Source organism: Acipenser ruthenus, chromosome 21 (assembly GCF_902713425.1).
Source record: "Acipenser ruthenus chromosome 21, fAciRut3.2 maternal haplotype, whole genome shotgun sequence".
In the NCBI taxonomy this organism is placed as follows: Eukaryota; Metazoa; Chordata; class Actinopteri; order Acipenseriformes; family Acipenseridae; genus Acipenser; species Acipenser ruthenus.
The window spans coordinates 22,761,343-22,781,338 of NC_081209.1; the positions used below are offsets into that span (position 1 = coordinate 22,761,343).

Consider the following 19,996-nt stretch of genomic DNA (forward strand, 5'->3'; position numbering starts at 1 on the left):
TTGCCCTTCCAATTCAGCACTGCTTGACAGCGGCAGATCCAATAAAAGCACCCGCAAGGATTGACCTACAGCCTTTACAGACGTCAATGCAAATGAGCTGAAGGGGGCGAATCAGCAACTGCAGGCCCACGGCTGGGTGGAACCAGGTGGAAGGGGGAACTTCAAACAAATCTTCATGTAAGTAGCCAAGTGCACTGTGCACTAGCAATGCGTTAAAATGCGAAAACAATTGCAACGTTATGTAGAAAACACATGACTACATTATTCTGACTGAAGCACTGCATTGCACACTCGGCTTACTATTTAATCGCAGCATAAGTGCTTTTTAGGATACACATTTTTAAGCAAATTAAATGTGCATGCTGTTGTTTTTGGTAACTTTTTTAACTCCTACCTTCTCCTAGTCTTCATACTGAAATAAGAGGTGAGTTACTGCACTAGTCACATCATAGTTGCAAGGTATTTTGGAAGCAGGTCCAGTAGCTCTATAAATAACCCATTACATTTGTTTAGTACCACAGCTTTGAAAAGCTACCCAAACTACTGCATTATACTGCACTTTCTTAAGGGTAATAATAATCATCCATATTGTAATATATCTGTACTAGATTAATTATATAACTCACTTTATTGTGTGCTAATACTGAAATGTCCCTAAAAGCACCAAAGAAAAGGTACATACAGTACAGGTACATTAAAGAACCAGTAGCTGTCACCCAAAGAAATTCCTGAAATATTTAGTATCTCCACTGGCTATCACTACAACCATATCACAGCAAATATTAAATAAAACAGTAAGTATTATAATGAACTTATTTTATAAAGAAAAAGCAATGTACAGCTTTAACTAGAATTTTAGTGCATGTGAAATAAATATTAATATTAACAATTGGTTTTCATGGCTTTCTCTAATAAATCTTTTGTGAGTGGCTGACCATTAGGAAGAAAAGCAATTGATAAACTGAAAACTCACCATTTCAATAATTAGCTTCAGTGTTTCAGCTGCTGCACTTTGTAGATAGCATGGTAGAAATAGTCAGGTAGACGGATGTTGTTTTTAGCCGAAACCTAGCTAATTATTAAAATAGTGAGTTTTCAGTTTTCAATTACTTTACTTTTCAAATGCTGCAAAGTTTGCACCAGAGTAAAGTAAAACTGTAATGACGTCAAAGGAGACCGAATTTGTGGTTAACGACTTCATCAGCATTAACCAAACGCCTGTCACTCTGACAGAGTCACATTAAATCTCTGTAAATCTGTCTCTAGTAGTTTTCAACATGCTGACAGACAGGTATTCCTACAGTTTAGTCGAAACGTCACAGATGCTGCTTAAACACAGCGTACATGAATCTGAGAAAAAGCCAATATAAACTGCAGGACTTGGCACTTGACACTTGATTTGGTGAGAGGAAAAACATCTCCACTAAAACTGTCTGCAAAAGGGGCTAGCCTGGGCCGAAGTGTGGCTCACTGCCTTCCGATCACCTGGCTTGAGATAGACTTGCTAAGCGATCAGTGCTCGACCCCTGTCTTTAAATAGGTTTCACGGTCCATTTTATTATTTCTACTGTAGATCATGAGAAATCACTGTAGATAGCATTTCAGTTGCCTGCGAGTATTAAGAAAATGAGCCTGACATTCTGAGACTGAGAATGCATGTGACCTTTGGAAGCCTGAACAATATAGACATACACCTAATATTGCTGCTGTCAAAACTGTGGTTTACAGCTCTAGGCCAATACACTTTTAAACTGTTATTCTACACCAATTGTACACCAGGCTCAGTCTTTCATTAGGTCACAATGCAGGGTGTCATTTCATCACCTGATCTTCTGTCTAACACAATAGCTACATTGTTTACACAAGTACCTAATGTGAAAGGCTTAAAGCACATCACATATCAATGCATAAATACTCGTTTAATTGGTATACAGTTGTAATGCCGCTTGGCACAAGCTGTTTGACAAAAAAATAAATATGGTGATATTATAATTTTTGGGGGCTGTATGGTAACATTTCTGACACAATGCTTTAACAATTTAAACATTAGTCTTGTAGGCATATTTGGTGAGGTTCTGATACCTGAAAAATGTGGTGTTGCCAGGCAGGCACACAATATATTTCAATGTATTTTATCTAGTTCTGCATACAAGCGAGCATTGTTGGATGGTAAAAAAAAAGAGACTTCAGTACGTTTTTTAACAGTTGTAACAGATCTTTAGAGAGCTGTGGCTAAATATTTCTGCCAAACTTGAGCCTGTAAAGACTTAGAGAGGCCAAACCAAAGATAAATACAATAGTTTGTAAAGAACAGGTTCCTGCAAGTTTTGCCTACCTAACCTGCAGGAGCACCAAGCCAATGCAACACTCCCTCAGGAATCCCCAGAAATGACTGCCAACTTCACACAGCCAGGAGGCTAACCTGCGCAGTATGACTCACCCAGCACATCATGCCGCCCTGCTTTCTCCAGGTGAGCCACTCAGGAACCAGGACCTTAATCTTTCTTTGAAGACCATGTGGTATTTCATTCATGATACTGGTAAACTTCGCAAGACTGGTGTGTTTATACAACAGTTAATCTGTACTGACCCGTTTTTAATCCCTCTTCTACTTCTAGTGCGGTATAATACTATATTTTGTGGTGTTTTAGACGTTGGAGGCAAGATATGGACAGAGATAACAACAAAGAGGACGTCAATTTATCTCCCTCAAGAGCATTTTTTAGTAATTGAAAATGGTAATAGTAGGCAGTATTTTAATTTGTAAATTTCCTAAATTACAAATTAAAATACCACCTACTACTACTATTTTCAATTAATAAAAAATGCTTTCTATGTCCAATGATTTGCAATGATGGTGGTTACCCTCCTGTAAAGTTCCCTGCTTTGCCACACTATATATTTAAATATTGAAATAAAAGCCCCTTATAAATTGAAGGGGTTTTATCAGAAAGGAGTTGCATGTGAACACACTTCCAACCCACTTGCACTTGTACTCCCTGCATTCACACTATGGGGCACATTTAACAGTGTTTGACACTCCATAAGTCCTGCCCAGCTTCAGGTTGAAATATCTCACAATCAGAGTTGAGAGTTAACACTTTTGTTCCATGTTTGTTCAATATGTGCATATCTCATAGTTAATTAGCCACGAACAACTATAAAGATGCATGCTTGAGGCCTCAGCTTGTTCATTCTGCATGCTGTCGCTTAGTTTTGCTAACCATGTGATAAGGGTTTCAGCAACTTATCTTTAGTGGAGACATACCATTCAACTTTACAACAAAAATATATATGTATATACTGGGTTTGAATTTAGCTCAGTGAAGTGGTGGTCTGTCAACTGTTATACTCCACATATTCTTTCGGACCAAGTATTTGATGGTTCTAATTGGTTAAGATTGTATAAATAACATAAGGTAGGCAAAGGTAGATAATAAAATAATTTCCCATTCCTTCAGGTAGTTAAAGGCTTTAAAGGTGTATTTTACTATACCTTTAACTGGAAATGTCCTGTTTGATGGGGATCTTGTATTTCTTTCTTTTATTCAATAGCTCTAATCATTTATTGTGTGTTCATGCATTGCCGAACACTGAATATGAAAACCAACAAGTCGACTATTTCATTTAAAATGTTTAAAAGGTAAATGCCCATTTACACAGACGATTCAAACATGTAATCCATTAAATATAGATTTCCTCTCATGCAAGACTTTAAAGACACAGGTCTGAGTAGATGAGCTTACAGCTCTAAAACGTCATAGGAATGCCTTATGTGGGGGTCTGTGCAGATGAGCTTACAGCTCTAAAACGTCATAGGGATGCCTCATTTGGCTTAACTTACCTACTTCATAGCTGAGCTAAGGGATCCCCCTAGCTCTGGTATTTCAGTCTACAGATTTATGTAATCCTGTGCATTTAATGATGTCATCTTAAGTCATTTTGTAAGGGGCAAATGGTCTGGACTGACTAAGCACCTGCTACAGTGTTAAAAGTGTACATCTTCTCCTGTGTACAGATGTCACACCCTGCACAGAAAATACAGCACAATTCTAAAGTTAAAAAAAAACACTAAAACCATTTTTTTTGTGTGTGTCATTGTAGTTCCTAAGTACAATCTTTGTTTTTCTGATTTTGAGATAACGGGAGTAGTTTACTGCCTATATTATTTCCAAGAAACAATGAAACAAGGGATCCCCTTGGTGCCATCACAATGGTTCTTTAATTGGTTAACAAAGAAGGCTCAATCAGAAACCCTGGCAGCCACTGACAAACAGCACATAATAGAGTGCCAGGGTAGAGAAAAAGGCTCACCACAAGCATTTACCATTTCACTGTCCTTCACAGTTAAAACAAAGCGCTGTGCTTGAAGACAAGATCCATGTGCTTTAAAGGGTTCCCACGTTATTTACCTTAGCAGTACTAATTCAAATCAAAATAGTGCTGTGGGATAGTGTTCGTGTTCAGATCTTTGGAAAAGAAAAAGGACTACTCTATTAAATACATTATATCAGAATATTAATATGAATGACATAACCTCCCCCCAAATGCAAGCTTTTGATTACCATTCTTAGCACTTGAGGACACCACAAATCACTGCATTTTTATCACACTCCACATAATTGCTTTATAACACCGAACCAAGCAATAAATAAAATATTGGCTTACAGTGTTATTTGCAGAACACAGGCAATATTGACATGCTGGACAACTTATATACTTAAATACAACTTTGATTTTAAGGACTAAATATAAAATAACACCGTGTAACAATTTTTTTTTTTTTTGGTTCCTGGGTAGTAAGTGTTATTTCCTAATTGCTTATGCCTCAAAAGTATAGCAAATGGTTATTATTCCCCACAAACTTTGCTTTTGTGACCAGGACAGTGATATTTTGAAATTTACCTATTTTCCAGAACATTCCAGATAGATTCAGTGCTGAGTAAACTTGGAGTAACTTCTAGAACTTTCTAGAACTTTCCAGTAATATAAATAGTGTATAAATACAGGGGCCTTAAGCCCACCAGTTCAGTTTAGTTTCAGCTGCCTAAGTGGATACATATCTGCATTTTTCTGAGATGGCATCAACAGGCTGCAATGGTGACATTCCTGATGGGTCTCCAAGGCGGTTTTACCAAGTTTCCCTGCTATCTTTGCCTTTGGGACAGCAGGGACACCAAGGCGCACTACCACAGGCGGGACTGGCCACAGCGGACCGAGTTCTCTGTGGGGAGGGACAACGTCAAGTGGGAGCCACTGGTGGACCCCCGGAAGGTGCTGATGCCACCACTGCACATCAAATTGGGCCTTATGAAACAATTTGTCAGAGCTCTAGATAAGGAGTCGGCAGCCTTCAAGTACCTTCAAGACTTCTTCCCTAAGCTGTCTGAGGCAAAGGTCAAAGCCGGTGTCTTCGTCGGACCACAGATAAAGAAGATCCTGGAGTGCAATGAATTCCCCAAGAAGCTCACTAGTAAAGAGAAAGCGGCTTGGAACAGCTTTGTCGCAGTGGTTCGGGGCTTCCTGGGCAATCACAAGGCCGAAAACTATGTGGAGCTGGTTGAGACTCTGGTGAAGAACTACGGCACAATGGGCTGTAGGATGTCCCTCAAAGTCCATATCCTTGATGCTCATCTTGATAAATTCAAGGAGAACATGGGAACGTACTCGGAGGAGCAAGGTGAGCGCTTCCACCAGGATATACTGGACTTTGAACGCCGCTACCAAGGACAGTATAACGAGAACATGATGGGAGACTACATTTGGGGGCTGATTCGTGAAAGTGATTTACAGTATAATCGTAAATCTCGAAAAACTACTCACTTCTAAATCTTTTGTAGTCATTTTTGTATTACTTTAGTATAAATACATGTTAATTTGGATTCATATGTTGTCTTTTTCTGACTTTATGTGAACGAAAAGACACAAATTCGCCCGTTTTCTCATTGGAAATAGGTAAATTTCAAAATATCACTGTCTTGGTCACAAAAGCAAAGTTTGTGGGGAATAATAGCCATTTTCTATACTTTTGAGGCATAAGCAATTAGGAAATAACACTTACTACCCAGGAACAAAAATTGTGTTACATAGTGTAATGTAAGAGTTATTCCTGTTAAAAGGGTTCACATAACTGGTACAGACTTCCATATTGTTTTTAAGATGCAAATGCATACTGTCAGTAGATTTTTAACAGGAAAGCATTTTTCATATAGGCTAAGAGGTGCTCATGCTTGCAAGGTCAAGCATATTATCTGGCTGTGAACCTAATGATAAAAGTTATGTGAAGCCCTGTTTATAATGTTTAGCTGGACATTCTGTCCTAGTGGAGCCACCATAGAGAGACTGGGGAGAAGTGAGCAAAGGAGAAAAGAGGAGAGAGAAGGAGAGAGGAGTAAGATTGTGATGTGTATTTGGAGTGACCACTGCTATTTAAATTACTGCAAGCTGTTTGTATTCATAAAACACAGTCTTTGAACCCAATCAAGTCTCCTGATTCTACTACAGGACTTGTATACAAGAAAGAGAGAGTCTTACACTGGTGGCAATGGTGGGATAATTAAAACCAAGACATCACCTTACCGCCCTATGTCTAATGGGATGGTGGAACGTGAGAACAGATCAAGGATCAATTGGCAAAAATCCTATATGATAAAGGTGGAGAATGGGAACAAAACATCAGCCAAGTAGAACTTGCTTACAACACCCCAAGCACACCCCATTCTTCCTCGGTAACGGACGAGAAGCAAAACTGCCAACAAATGTGTTCCTCGATGGTGCCTTTTCATCACCAAAGGCTACAAAAGGCACTCCAGGAGTATGCTGCAACACCGGTGAGAAAGCTACACTCATCTTTTAAAACAGTGAATGAAAACAGTGACATAGCTTGGGCAAATCAAAAGCTCTATTACGACTGGAACATGCGTCACAAGCCACAGGGATCTTGTGTGGATTGATGACTCAGCTATGCCTCGTAATAAGCTTTCACCACATTGGAAAGGACTGTACAAAGTACTCAAACGAATGGATGCCAGCAGAAGTGAATTATGAACTTCAGAACTTCCAACCTACAGACTGTTCTACAGCCATACAGAGGATAACACAGGTGGGGCAGGACAGCCTCACTATCTTAAAGACATGTTGCTTTATTAAGAGATGTTCTTTTTCATATGGACTGCAAAGGGCATGTTTGTTAATTTTGTTGTTTTGTTCTCTGTTGTATATCACGTTTCTAGTTTTTTAAAAAAAAGAAATAAGTCACTTATTTGCATAGTAAATTGTAGATCAAGTTCATCTAATGGATGCTTTGCTGTTCCCTTTACAAACGAGGAAGCTTCTTCCAACAAATGGGGAAGTGTATGTAAGAATTATTCCTGTTAAAGGTTTCTATAATGTTTAGCTGTCCTTGTGGAGCCACCGCAGAGTGGGGTGGAGCGAGCAAAGGAGAAAATAGAGAAGGCGAGAGGAGTAGGATTGTGAGATGTGTTTAGAATGACCACTGCTATTTAAATGACTGCCAGTTGTTTGTATTAATAAAACACCGTCTTTGAACGCAATCGAGTCTACAGAACCTCTATACAAGAAAGAGAGAGTCTTACAATAAGCTGGAGCTGGGTACTGTGTCTCTCACCTTGTTTCATTAGAAAAACGCATAACAATTACATGTAAAGCCAATGTTGTTTCGCATGAACCAGTCTTATGTCGTTGATCAAGTTTCAACTAACGAGACCAAAAACTGCGTATTTATGCAGTTAAGCTATTGGAGTCTCGCCTATTATTTTAATATATCAAAAATACAAGGCTGGAACAATAATGATAAGCGTATTCATTTACCAATCCGAGACAAGGTGGGCAAATCTATATACTGTATCTCATTAGCTGATTTACCCTTAAAGTCACAGCACTCATTTTTTTGCCATCTGTCAACTTTCACACAGCACACGCACTTTTTACACTCGAGATTTCTAAAAAGAAAATACAAGCTTGTGGTTTATCAAACCTTGTGCAGTGGTCCATTTGTAACAATCCCTTCTTGTTCTGTTTTCATTCTGTTGCGTTCTTCCATCTCCGAGTTCTAGATGTGCTTTAGCCTTCCTTTGACAAGCTCTTCCATACAGCAGAGTTCCCACAGAACACGTGAGAAAACAAAGAAACTTTTTTTTAAAATTATTATTTGAATTTTTTTAAAAAATCACCAATATTCTGTTACTATGGCCATCTGGATGTCTTTTCTCGTCTCCCTTTGGTGTGCCCACTGTTCAGTTAGTTCCAGCTGACCAGTTCTTGCTACATACAGTATAATAAGCTGATTAGGAGCAGTTTTCCTTTTAATGTAATTGACAGCTCGATGTGCAACTTCTCAGCACTATCAGCGGTCAAGGCGATTTCATGACAATCAATAATGGGAAACGTGTCTTGTTTCTGATGGTAAATTCTTTACTAGCTGCCCTCGTAAGTTTGTGAACACTTCAACAGAACCAGAAGCGTTCTGCAAACCGATGGACCACATTTTTTTATGCCACTCCCCTTTATGCATAGACCTGAACTATAAAACTCAGCAGCAAGGTCACTCACTCGTCAACCACAACGTCGGCGTCATGAAACCCAATAAAACCTATTACAATATTGCTTTCTCTTTTACCTCGCAGGTTAAATAGCTGTGCTCTTACACGCACAGTCTTATCTCTAACCCAATTGCAATGTACGTCAACAGCAGTGCCTTACGATATAGGTTCAGCGTAGGCTACATGATAAAAGAAACAGCTTCTACTGTTTTGATGTTTATCACTTGTTGGATTCTTTAAGTTCACGTTACATATTATGATTTAATTTTCCTCCCAATTACTTTATGGCAGCAGATGCATTTTTCTGTTTTAAAGCATCACAATTCACGTCTGGCAGAATTATATAGGATTAGTGTTAGTTAGCATTGGAAAGGTCAGTGGTCAATACTCAGTAAAATAACCCTCTGAATGAACCCTTTTAGTGCAGCCCTCATTAGCTCCTGCTGTTATGCAGGTGGCTTGCAAACAAATTGTGCAAACCTGCAAAATAGGAATGTCTCAAGGAAGTAGGCTTCCCTAGCAAAGACGCCAAGCGCCCTCTACTGTGTAAAGTAGGTTCAGCAAGACAAGAATTCGCAGTTAAAATACATTTACTTAAAACTCGAAACACTAGAGGCTGGTTTGTCAGAGACTGCCTAATATTACTTTAGCTCCGGTAGTCTTTCGATGCAGCACAGAGACCTATGTCCCAAATTGAACTGACCACAGCTGGGAGCTATTGCATCATTATATAAGCTGTAGTAAAACTTAGAGTTGAAAAGTTCTTCAGTGACGTATTGAGCAGGTATTAACCATATACACATGACTGAGATTAGAAGGTATAAAAACAGGCAGCATTTTACTGCAGTATTTAGCAACTCATCATAGCTAGGGTTATAATAATACAAACCTGATAAATGGAATTCAGTTATTGTTAGTAATCCATGTTTCAATTTAAATTATTTAGTGATCCAAGATTAATAGCAGATCCTTAGAAATAATTTTTAAAAATACCTATACAATACACTATTTGGAAAATGAATAGCAAAAATGGTTTCAGTGCAAGTAAATAATGCGTACCTAGTGTTGCAGTGAAATAAAAAGAGAACACATTTATATTTATATATATATATTTTTTATTAGTATTTTAAAAGACATTTACATGCATCAAAAAGTATAATCTGATAAAAAAAAAAAAAAAATAGGTTTGTAATTTTGCTCCACAATTTGTATGACCATCCTCCCCTCCACACTTACTTTAAAAGACCCAATTATCACATACAGGTTTACAGCTTAATCAAATAAAGCAGAGAATTCATGTCAAAAACAGTTCTGTTTTTTTTTTTTTTTGGCTGTGGGTTTGTACATTTCAATAATAAATATTGTACGTTTAGTACAAGTGTTTTCAATTCTTATTTTCAACAACATAAGTGCTGTAATACAATTATGTAAACATACTGTAAACTTTGTTTAAAATTAAAAACTCTTAAAAGAATAAGAAAAACAAAACAGCTGCATAAACTAATGTCATTACGAAGAAAAAACAGGTAAAGAGCATCTTATTATGAGTATGAAATATGAGTTGTCTTAATTAATGTAGTGTTGTTGTTTAGATTTACATTGTATCATTATTTTATGTTTCAGTCACCACTTCCTTCTTTTCAAAGACAATGGGCTGTGTTGCAGGGGGAGCAGAATACTCGTTACACCCTGGAGTACCTGATGTTCAGTCATGATTGTAAGAGTTCCATGAGAGCCACAGGGGTCCTTCAAACTTCTGATTATTAAAAAGTCACAAAGACATGACGACAGAATTAAGATAATGATATTCCATACATATAACAAGTTACCCTTTATTAAATCCTATTGCTGAAACATAACCTCACACTTTTCTCAACCTTGTTTTCATTGATTAAAAAATGGTTCGGTATCCATTGAAATGGTATCGTTTCTAAGAGGGGGTGTAGTTTATTTTCCTTTTTGCCTTTGACGTTGCACTTGCTTGTAAAATCGAGCCCCCTGAAAAATCGAGCCCCAATCTGAACTGCGCTGTCTTTCTAGCACAATACAAGATTTTATAAAATATGTTAAGGGGGGAGGATGAAAGAAGCAGGGAATATGACAGAATGATAAGGGAATACAAACATGTAACAAAAATGGTTTAATACGTTATAAAAAAATACTCAAGTGACCGAGTCAATAGTGCCAGTACAGACCCCCAATTACACCAACTAAATAGAGTTATATCCTTTACTATTAAATAGACACCAACACATAAGCTGGGGACTTGTGTGTTGGTGTCTTCCAGAATGAGATGAGAAAGAAGCTTTTTGCTAGACTGTAAAGAACAGCAGTTTTAAACAGAACATGCATTTATTTGGCCAAGGGAAATCAATAGCTTCTTGTTCCTTTCTAAGCCCTAGAAGCTGAAAGAAGACTGTTCATCTTGGCATGGTTAGTTGAAGTAGGATTCCAGGGTGCCACGGCGACGGATGTCACATGTCCAGCAGTGGAATCCCCCTCCTAAAGAGTTGGCATGGCGAATGTTCGCTTTAATGGTTTTTATTCCTGCAGGTGCCAAAAAAACAAAAACAAACAAACATTAAATACTGTGCAGACAGATTTCTTATAGGATTATCATTATTAAAATACAATACTATATATATATATATATATATATATATATATATATATATATATATATATATATATATATATATATATATATAATTATGTTAACAGCTGTCGCACGGCCCCTGTAAGATAAAAAGACGCACATGCCACAGACTTCGCTTTTGAACTGCAGCACAAGCTAACCATCAAAATCAAAAGATCAAAGACAGAAAATGCGCTTCTGTGATTTATAGGTGAGCAAACCTTGAAGGAATTAGTCCTATGATATACAGTTGGGCGTACATTATTCATTATTTTATTGTGAGAGGAACAGCCTGTTAATTACTCACAGGATTGCGCATAATGAACATTTCACCACAAGAGGGAGCCATCCCATGAGCTTTATACGAGTTAATACAGGCTTACCAGAAAGGTGAATAATGGCTGCAAATATTAAAAATTCTAATGTATGGACCCTGTGGTGTTTGTGGGTATAAATGGATTTAATTATTACGAATAAATACATAAACTTACCAAGCCTTTCAAACATCTTTTGGGTGCTGATTTCACTGGATTCAACCAATACACGTTTTTCATCCAACATCAAGACATTCATTGAGAGCCACTTGGAAGACATCCACAGAGGGTGGTCTGTAGAAACACATTTGTTTGCTTAAGATTTACAAAGCTACACCGCTAATTGTTTTACCATAATGCTACTATGTAACAGTGAATAACCAATTATACAAACTATGACATCTTGTAGTATTTGCCCATTATCAATACCCTGTTTAAGGGCTTACCATCTGGAATCAGTGGGGTCGGGGGTTGTACTATCGTCCACCCAGCCTTCTTGAACATTTCAATCTGAAATATTGAAGAACAGTACACATTCCGTTTGAGACTAAAGAGCTTTTCCATCTTTTTACCACAAGAGGGCAGCAGTGCCCTACGATTATTATTATTATTATTATTATTATTATTATTATTATTATTATTATTATTATTATTAATAATAATAATAATAATAATAATAATATGCAAAATAGATTCAAATGTGTGTGTGCTTTTATTCATTCATTTGTTAATTAATGTATTAAGTGAATACATTACCTCTCAGTCTTATTAGCTGCTGAATGTCCAGTCTGCAGTGCAGTCCCCTGGTCAGCCCAGAGGTTCTATCTAGAGCACTACCATCACCAGCCTCCCACAGACATGTTTCAATAGTCAAAGGCGCCTTCTATGATGTTCCCCAGGGAACCCTTGTAAACGAGACGCTACACCTCAATGGGGTTTATCCTGGTACAGCATTTTAAAATAACGAGTGAAACCACAGCTCACCTGGTGACACGGGCGGTCTGGGTTAGACAGTACCAGGCCAGGCCCAATGATGTTGAAAGTAGCATCAATGTGCATTGGATTGGGGTCCTTAAACGAGAGCAGGTGAATTCTGTACTCAGGTCCAAGGTGCCTGCGCATCCACTCGATGCCCATATAGTTTGTAACCTGAAACAAGCAAATATCAAACATATGCTGTTCATTTTAAAATGTAAAGGTAGGGTTTACCAAAAAAAACGTTTTTCTTGTCCAATTTAAAGAAAGAAAATAAATAATTTCAAAGAAAATTCTACTTTATAGGTTTTGTCATACGATAACAGAAAGAAAAAAAAACGTACTTGACTCCTTTGCGCAAAAATGTCTCTCCCAGCCCTCATGAAGTCAGCAGCATCAAAACAGGGCTCGAATTCAGTTGTAACAAACTTTCCCTGCGCCGCCAGTTGGTGCCTATCTTCGACTGTACGCATAGGGTATTCCTGCAAGGTTAGAGTATAGACAGCTGGGTGTTGTGTGTGCAGTCATGCACAGGTTTCAAACATAGAAACCAACAAGCTACATGACACATACAGTACATGTGAACCACCTGTAATACACATGTATGAAAAAAGGCACACAAATAATGCAGCTCACTAAATGTATTAGAAAGGGAGCATTAAAAGTGTGGTGCTTCCCTGCAGATTTGGTCAAATGAGGTCAAACAAATAATATTACCCATTAAGTAGATACTGTATCAAGCATTTGTAAAAATTGTTCCTATAGTTTATAACTGTAATATATATATATATATATATATATATATATATATATATATATATATATATATATATATATATATATATATGACATCTTGTGGGGAGGTGGACTGTGCTTGTTGTAAGAAATCTATGCTACTGGCGTATGTAGGACGTAAAAATATTGAAATTACTATAGCAAATACACAATTGTAGGGATAATGAGATGTTTATGGTATAAGGGTTTGCACCAATCTGCCTGTTACTACAATATTGAAGAATGTAAGGAATAGTTTACCTGGTCATAAAGATCATCAGCCATGGTAGGTTTGGGGGCTGTTGTCCATTTAGCGCCTTGGTTGAAATACTCTTTAATCAGAGGTCGGTATGCTCGGTATTCAAAGAAGCGAGACCGCCAAGCCATTGGGGCTTCAATGATCTCATTGCCCACAACAAGAAGGATGTCCCTGGGCATAGCGCTATATAAACCTGGTAGCACAGAGCAGAAATCACATGCAATCAGGTCAGGGGAGGGTCTTAAAGCAGCAGCACCCCTATATCTTACAAACCTGCTCCATCACATACACCCTGTCAGATTGCTTGTGTTGACTCTTTCAGCACTAAGACTGGTAAGCTGTTTCAGTGGAGGTATCTTTCCAATACAACTTGAGTGGTCTGCAGGTCCCAAGAGCTGTATACAGGTCTGCAGTGTTGAAAGAGTCAAGTGATGTTAATACTGTAAGTGGAAATAATTCAACCCCCAAGTCAAATATGCATTTATATAACAGCTAAATCAAGCAATACATGGTGGCTGTTCTTAAGCAAACACTGGCCAGGGACAATGTGTTAATATCTAATAACTGTAAATGTACAGAGTACAAAATGATAATGAACAAGGAGATACCATTAAGAATGAACATATGTGCCGTTTTTTTTTTTTTTTTTGGGGGGGGGGGGGTTAAGAAGCTCAAGGTTACACACGTTGCTTTTTTCACTTCAAATGAAAGCAGTTGAACAACCACAATTATTGTGTCGCTAAAATAGAATTTCTTTTGGAATTGGAATTGGTTTTAAAAAGGAATGCAGACAGCAGGTAAACTCGTGGAACAAGGTATAACAAGCTGACTTCTGACCGTCGATTATCTGTTAAACATCAACAACAGGCTTTAAGTTAGATAAACAACTGCACTGGCTCCAATTTTAACGTCTTACCACACTTCTCTGGGGTTTACCAATCTTTCAATGCACTTTGCAACATTTTTCAAAGGTTAATCGAATCAAACACACCTTTATTTTCTTCTATGACAGTATATATTTTACAATGATAATGCAGACCTACCTGTAGAATCAAAATCAGGTGTTTTGTAGTGAGTTAACCAGTCAATAGGCTCGGGCCTTCTAACCTTGACTCCTTCCAAGCGTAAAATATTGCACATTTCCTCAATCTCACGCACAGCTTTTTTCAGGTGTTCTTCAGGGAACAATTGACCGCCATACTTCTGGTAAAAAGGCCAGTGTTTTTCATAGGTGTTTGCCTGCGAGAGAAAATAAACCATCTAAAATAATACACAAAAAAACACACAGGCCTACAATGCAGAATAGTTTCTGTGCTGCACACACATGAAACAAATAGGGTATTATTTGTAAATACAAAAGTGCAGCTCAATAAAGTATAGCAATAATATCTTCATGTTACATGAATGAGCCACAAATGGTATCATATAACCTGACTTTCCGATGTTACCTGATCATTAGTAATATTGTGCAAGACACAGTAGAGTTATAAATCAGAAGAATGGTGTATTATATAACCTTTTTTTATCATTAGAAGGTGCCGATTTGTTTTTCCCACCACTATCTGCTTCTGATAGTAAGAGTAATCTATTCTGAAACATACTGGTCTCAGCACCATAACAGATATGAAAGTGTAAGTCAAGGATTTTTCTTTGTAACAAATATTTAGTCTTCACTAAAGGTTTAGGGGGAAAAGGTCTAGATAAGATGTACAAATAATAACATAATTCTACATTGAGATTTGTTTTATTTCAAAAGTTTCTATCTTATGCTTTTAGATGAGGGTAATTTACTGGGAACACTTGTGACCATGTCTCACTGTGAGGCAGCTGGAGTGATATCAAGGTGGCTCTTGTCCAGCTGTTACGGTCAAAAGTCTTGAACTGGTGACAAGGTTATGTTTTTTTAATTAAGTTGCAATGGCTTGATACTGCAATAAAACTAAAATAAAATAAAACTGACACTGGAAATGAATAGCATTCCATTAAAAAAAATAAGATTACACAGTAGCGTATTAAATGTCCAACGAAGGATAAACGAGCTTTTTTTTTTCCCTAGACTATACCTTGACTTCCACGGTAAACGGTGGAACACACGCATTCTCGGCTCTTCCAACAATGACTTCTTCTAGTGTGTCCCATTCATTGAAAGAGTTGACGGGACACTCATCGGGAACAGGGTCGACAGACTTCGACATGTTATCCTCCTCCGCCACCGCAGCCGAGGTGCCTTGGAATGCTTTCTGCACCCAGCCTGTGGCAGCTCGAGCAACCTAAAAACAAGAAATGATGCAATACATAACTAAATCATAGTAGCCTCCTCAAAACCAGACGACAAACCAGTTGAATTAATCTTAAAAAAACTTCTAAAGGGGTTTTAAAACGGAAAATAAGGCGGGACATTAAAAAGGTATTTTAAAACCTGCCACGGGGTGCACCCTGTTGAGTTTCAGGCTATCCTAGTGGAGTTCCGATGGATCAGCTGCTGTGGACAGCTGACTGGTGGTATTTCATTTTAAAACGAGCTATGAATGATACACGTGCAGACTCAAGTGAACTCAATGGGGGGAAATATATTTTTTAACATTCATATGGTATACGGTAATTAATATAATAATAATAATAATAATAATAATAATAATAATAATAATAATAATAATAATAATAATAAAAACTATTAAATTATCCTGCAGGCTGCAGTAATCGTAATAGGATTTTTTTTATTTTTTTTTTTTTAATTCAATTTATGATTACTGTATAAAGTAGCTTTGAACACCAAAATCGTACATACAATACCCAAATAAAACAGCATACCTTACAAAAACAATGTATTTTCTTACTTCTGTCATTTTCGGTACTGTTTGTTGAGAGAAATCGTCGTATTTTGTCTTAGCCCTAAAAGATCTTATTTAATGCATGCACAAATATTAGAGTAATTCTGTGCAAATGTTTAAACAAATAATTGGGTGCTCATTTCCTTTAAAAAAAAAAAAAGAAAAGAAAAGAAAAGCTCGATTTGTTGCAAAACTAATTCAAATGTGTTTTACAACTGGGAATTAATAAAACATGAAATCAATACTAACCATGGCTCCAATCAAATGAGCTGCTTCAGCTCCCCTGCTACCTCCTCTCATGCATCTTACTCGCAGCATTTTCCTGTAACTTGATTTTTGCAGGAATGTTGGAACCCTGAAACGCTAAGTGTGGACTGACACAAAAAACTGCAAACCAGCTGTAAAACAGAATTTGTGCACTGCAGCTTTTTATACCCAGTCTGAACCTTGCATTGGCTGCTATAAACAGCTGGGGCTACGTGACGAGGTTAAATGGGTCACGAAAGACGATAGCTTGGGTAGCGACAGCACATTCTTGTGTTTAAAGTCACATCCAAAAACACTTACATTTAATGTGAAGGGGTCATTTATAATTTGCCAGAATTATTTACCATGTCAGAGTAGGAGATGTGCAAATTTCTTCTGCAATATTTTAAATGTATACAGTACTGTAAATCACACCAGTCGCGGTATTTTAGTTCTTGTTCCATCACGTGACACAGAAAGGGTATTGAATAGCCCATAGGAAAATATAGCCCGCAAATTCAGTACGACTATTATTATTTCAACTTTTTTTTTTTACACCCTCGTGGAAATAATGAGTCCAAGAAAATTAGGTACATTAAAATTATTTTATAGCAGTCCTAAAGTCCATGTTTTGCCCCTCTGAATTAACCTATCTACCCTGACGAGGCCATTCAATATTTGTTACAATTCCCAACTCTTAGCTGGTCACCGGCTTACCAGCAATTGGTGGTATTTTCAATAGTGCAGTAATATGCCAGTAAACTGCTTGTACACCTAAAGGGCTTCCAGAACTTAATCAGCTTATTTATTTGAAATATTTGGTGGTTTGCATAAGACAAAATGAAAGAAGGCATACTCTGATGAAAAGGGGAGCCGTTACACTGCCCACAGAACTTCACCAATTGTGCCGCATTGTGTAGTGATTTAGCAATGTGGAGGCTACATTTCACTTGATATTTAAGCTGGATTTGAACCATCAACAGACCATTTTACTGCTGCTTATTTTGCTTTCCAGAAACTGATGTAAGTTTTTTTGTAAGTTGCCCATGCAGCAGTATTTTGTGTCAGAACACAATACAGTACGTGCAGAATCTCGTGGACCTGCTTTACCTCAGTGGGTCTAAAGTCCATGTTCTCTTATGTTATCTCACTGGGAAGTTGCCAAGTTATTTGGAGCAAGGTTAATGTAAGAACAAGGATTTTCCATTTAAGTGAATAAATAGTTTTAACCATTAGTTGTAACCGTTTATTTTGGCTGTTAATGTATCAGCGGTTTCAGAGTCCTCCATTTATGCAGTAAGACCAGAAGCACGGTGCTCTTATTCACTCTTGTTAACACTTCCTAAATAATGCGTGATCGTCACATTTTGAAAAAGTGATTGTGAATCGAGTGAATGGCAATCATGTGCTTTCAACGTGTGTTGATAGTGCATTACTTACAAAGTGTGGAGAGGGTTTTAGTGAAACAAACGCATTACATGTTTTACAACTGGTACAACCTAAAAGTGTGCTTGTCTGCAGCGCTCTCCCAAGAGGCTGTCAGCAAAGCCCAGACATCATTAAGAAATATTTTACTTGTCTTACTCAGCAAGCAGTGGGTTTGCTGGTGTAGGAATAGCAATGTAGCTCAGTTTCTCTACTGCATGAACTTTAGTATTTTCCCTTTTCTTGGACAATAAAGTGTCAGTATCCTTCGCTTATAAAATTACAAAAGCGTATCATTTTAAAATAGTGCTAAAGTGACAGTAAATTACTGTCAGGCAAATTCCTTTTTGAATGCAGCCCACGGATTGAATAGTTCATGTCAGATTGTGACGACAGCTGGTCTGGGACGTGCCAAGCTTGTCACAAGTCTGTATTTCTGCTCCACACTCTAAATCTGTGGCATGTCACAAATTGCTATTAACTTCACTAAATCATGCAGAATGATCTGATTTTAAAACACAGCTTTTGGATGCAGCACAAGAACATCGATTTCAGACCTTTGAATGACTTCCTCAACTGCATCATTCTTATGTTCTGGGTTCTAACAAGAGACCAGTAACTTTGAATGGCTGCCTCTAATGACCAACATGGTTACTAAATGCCATTAAGGCTGTTTGTCACTTTTGAACTGAATAAACCCTGATGATGGGATTTACCCTAAAAATAAAACAAGTTCTGAAAGCTGAAAGGTTTGCTCTAAAAGGGAAGACTTAAAACATGATTTTAAAAGCAAGGACAGCGGTACTGCGTCGCTCAGCCTCCCACAGCAGATATTCTAAGAACTTTACCAGACAACCTTGGCCAAACAGCAGTGTATTTGAGGAACAAACATTGCAAACAAGCTGAATGTTTAACTTCTCTGTAGATAAGAGTCAGTTTTTGATTTTATAACGGTTAGAAACATCCACAACTTCTCTGACCTGCTGTGTCGGCAAAATGTTCAGTTGCTGAGAAACAAGCAACCGTTTACTTGCCCATGAACCTTTTCAGTCCTGAATTATTTTTGTGGAGCCAAATTGAAGTTACACAATTTTAAAAGGAACTCCTTTACTGAGTATGCATGAGAACGGGCCACTTTTTTTTGTTTGTTTTTTACATATATTTTGGTAAATATTTTGGTAAATGGGATTGAAAAATAGCTTGTGTAATTACAGTTGATTAATCTTTGGCCTCAAACTTTAAAACATGTTTGTATAACTTGTATAAACTTGTATAACAATACAGCTGATATACTATTTTTTTACTTGCCTTTTATCACAACAATACAGAAACCTTTGTTGCTTCTCAATGCTTCTTTCCTTCTCACAGGCCGTGGTATTCTTTGAAACTGTTAGATAAGGTGGGACCTCAGGACTGAAAGGGTTAAAGTCTATCAGATGTTTGCTGTGTTACCAGATCAGAGGTTTTACATTTATTCTCAGGGCAATCTGGAGGGAAGTAATGGGCAAAGTTTTTATTTTATTTTATTTTATTTTAAAGTACATTTGTAATTTTAAAGGAGTTTTTTCTGTCTGAAATCATTTTTTTTTCAAAGATTTATTCTAATGTGCAAATCCTTCCTTTAGTAAGATGGCAGTTGCACTTGCCTGTTGCCATGGCAGCTGCGACCACTGATTTCTATAGAATTTCTCCAGACTTTAGATTTACTTTGATTACCGCAACATAACAAGATTACTTCATGTGCAGCAGGTATTAGGGCCCCTAGGCCCACATAGAGCTGCATAGCATTTGAGTGAGAGGCACAGGTGGGGCTCAAATACTTGTTACACAGAAAGTTAATTCAGTTGTAATGGCAGTGTCTAAGTGTTGTACCAGTCAGAGAATATCTATTCTGGAAAATGAAGAAGAAAAAAAAAACACTTACAAAAAAACCCCACAAACAATTGAAATGTTATTTTGCTGATGAGAGGTAACTT

The 19,996-nt window shown here is 37.4% G+C and overlaps 2 protein-coding genes and 1 long non-coding RNA gene across 3 annotated transcripts in view; 1 reads left to right on the top strand and 2 right to left on the bottom strand.

Moving 5' to 3' along the window:
* Positions 1 to 8,151, bottom strand: part of LOC117428468 (high affinity cAMP-specific and IBMX-insensitive 3',5'-cyclic phosphodiesterase 8A-like) — a 71,669-nt gene extending 63,518 nt beyond the window's left edge. Inside the window, exon 1 of the mRNA XM_058995078.1 lies at positions 7,997 to 8,151. Within this exon, the coding sequence (XP_058851061.1) occupies positions 7,997 to 8,062 (66 nt within the window). The 5' untranslated portion in view covers positions 8,063 to 8,151. The remainder of the gene's footprint in view (positions 1 to 7,996) is intronic.
* Positions 68 to 7,509, top strand: LOC131699124 (uncharacterized). The gene is made up of 3 exons (XR_009308039.1): positions 68 to 177; positions 2,347 to 2,471; positions 6,505 to 7,509. It is a non-coding gene; the product is annotated as an uncharacterized LOC131699124 (long non-coding RNA).
* Positions 8,152 to 10,686: 2,535 nt separating the features above from the next.
* Positions 10,687 to 16,763, bottom strand: LOC117429023 (glycine amidinotransferase, mitochondrial). Its single transcript, XM_058995080.1, has 9 exons — positions 16,599 to 16,763; positions 15,582 to 15,788; positions 14,562 to 14,757; positions 13,521 to 13,711; positions 12,830 to 12,967; positions 12,495 to 12,659; positions 11,957 to 12,020; positions 11,688 to 11,804; positions 10,687 to 11,108 (listed from the first exon to the last, which is right to left on the bottom strand). The coding sequence occupies exons 1-9, from the start codon at positions 16,665 to 16,667 to the stop codon at positions 10,996 to 10,998; spliced, it is 1,260 nt and encodes a 419-aa protein (XP_058851063.1). The 5' UTR covers positions 16,668 to 16,763; the 3' UTR covers positions 10,687 to 10,995.
* Between the last annotated feature and the right edge of the window lie 3,233 nt (positions 16,764 to 19,996).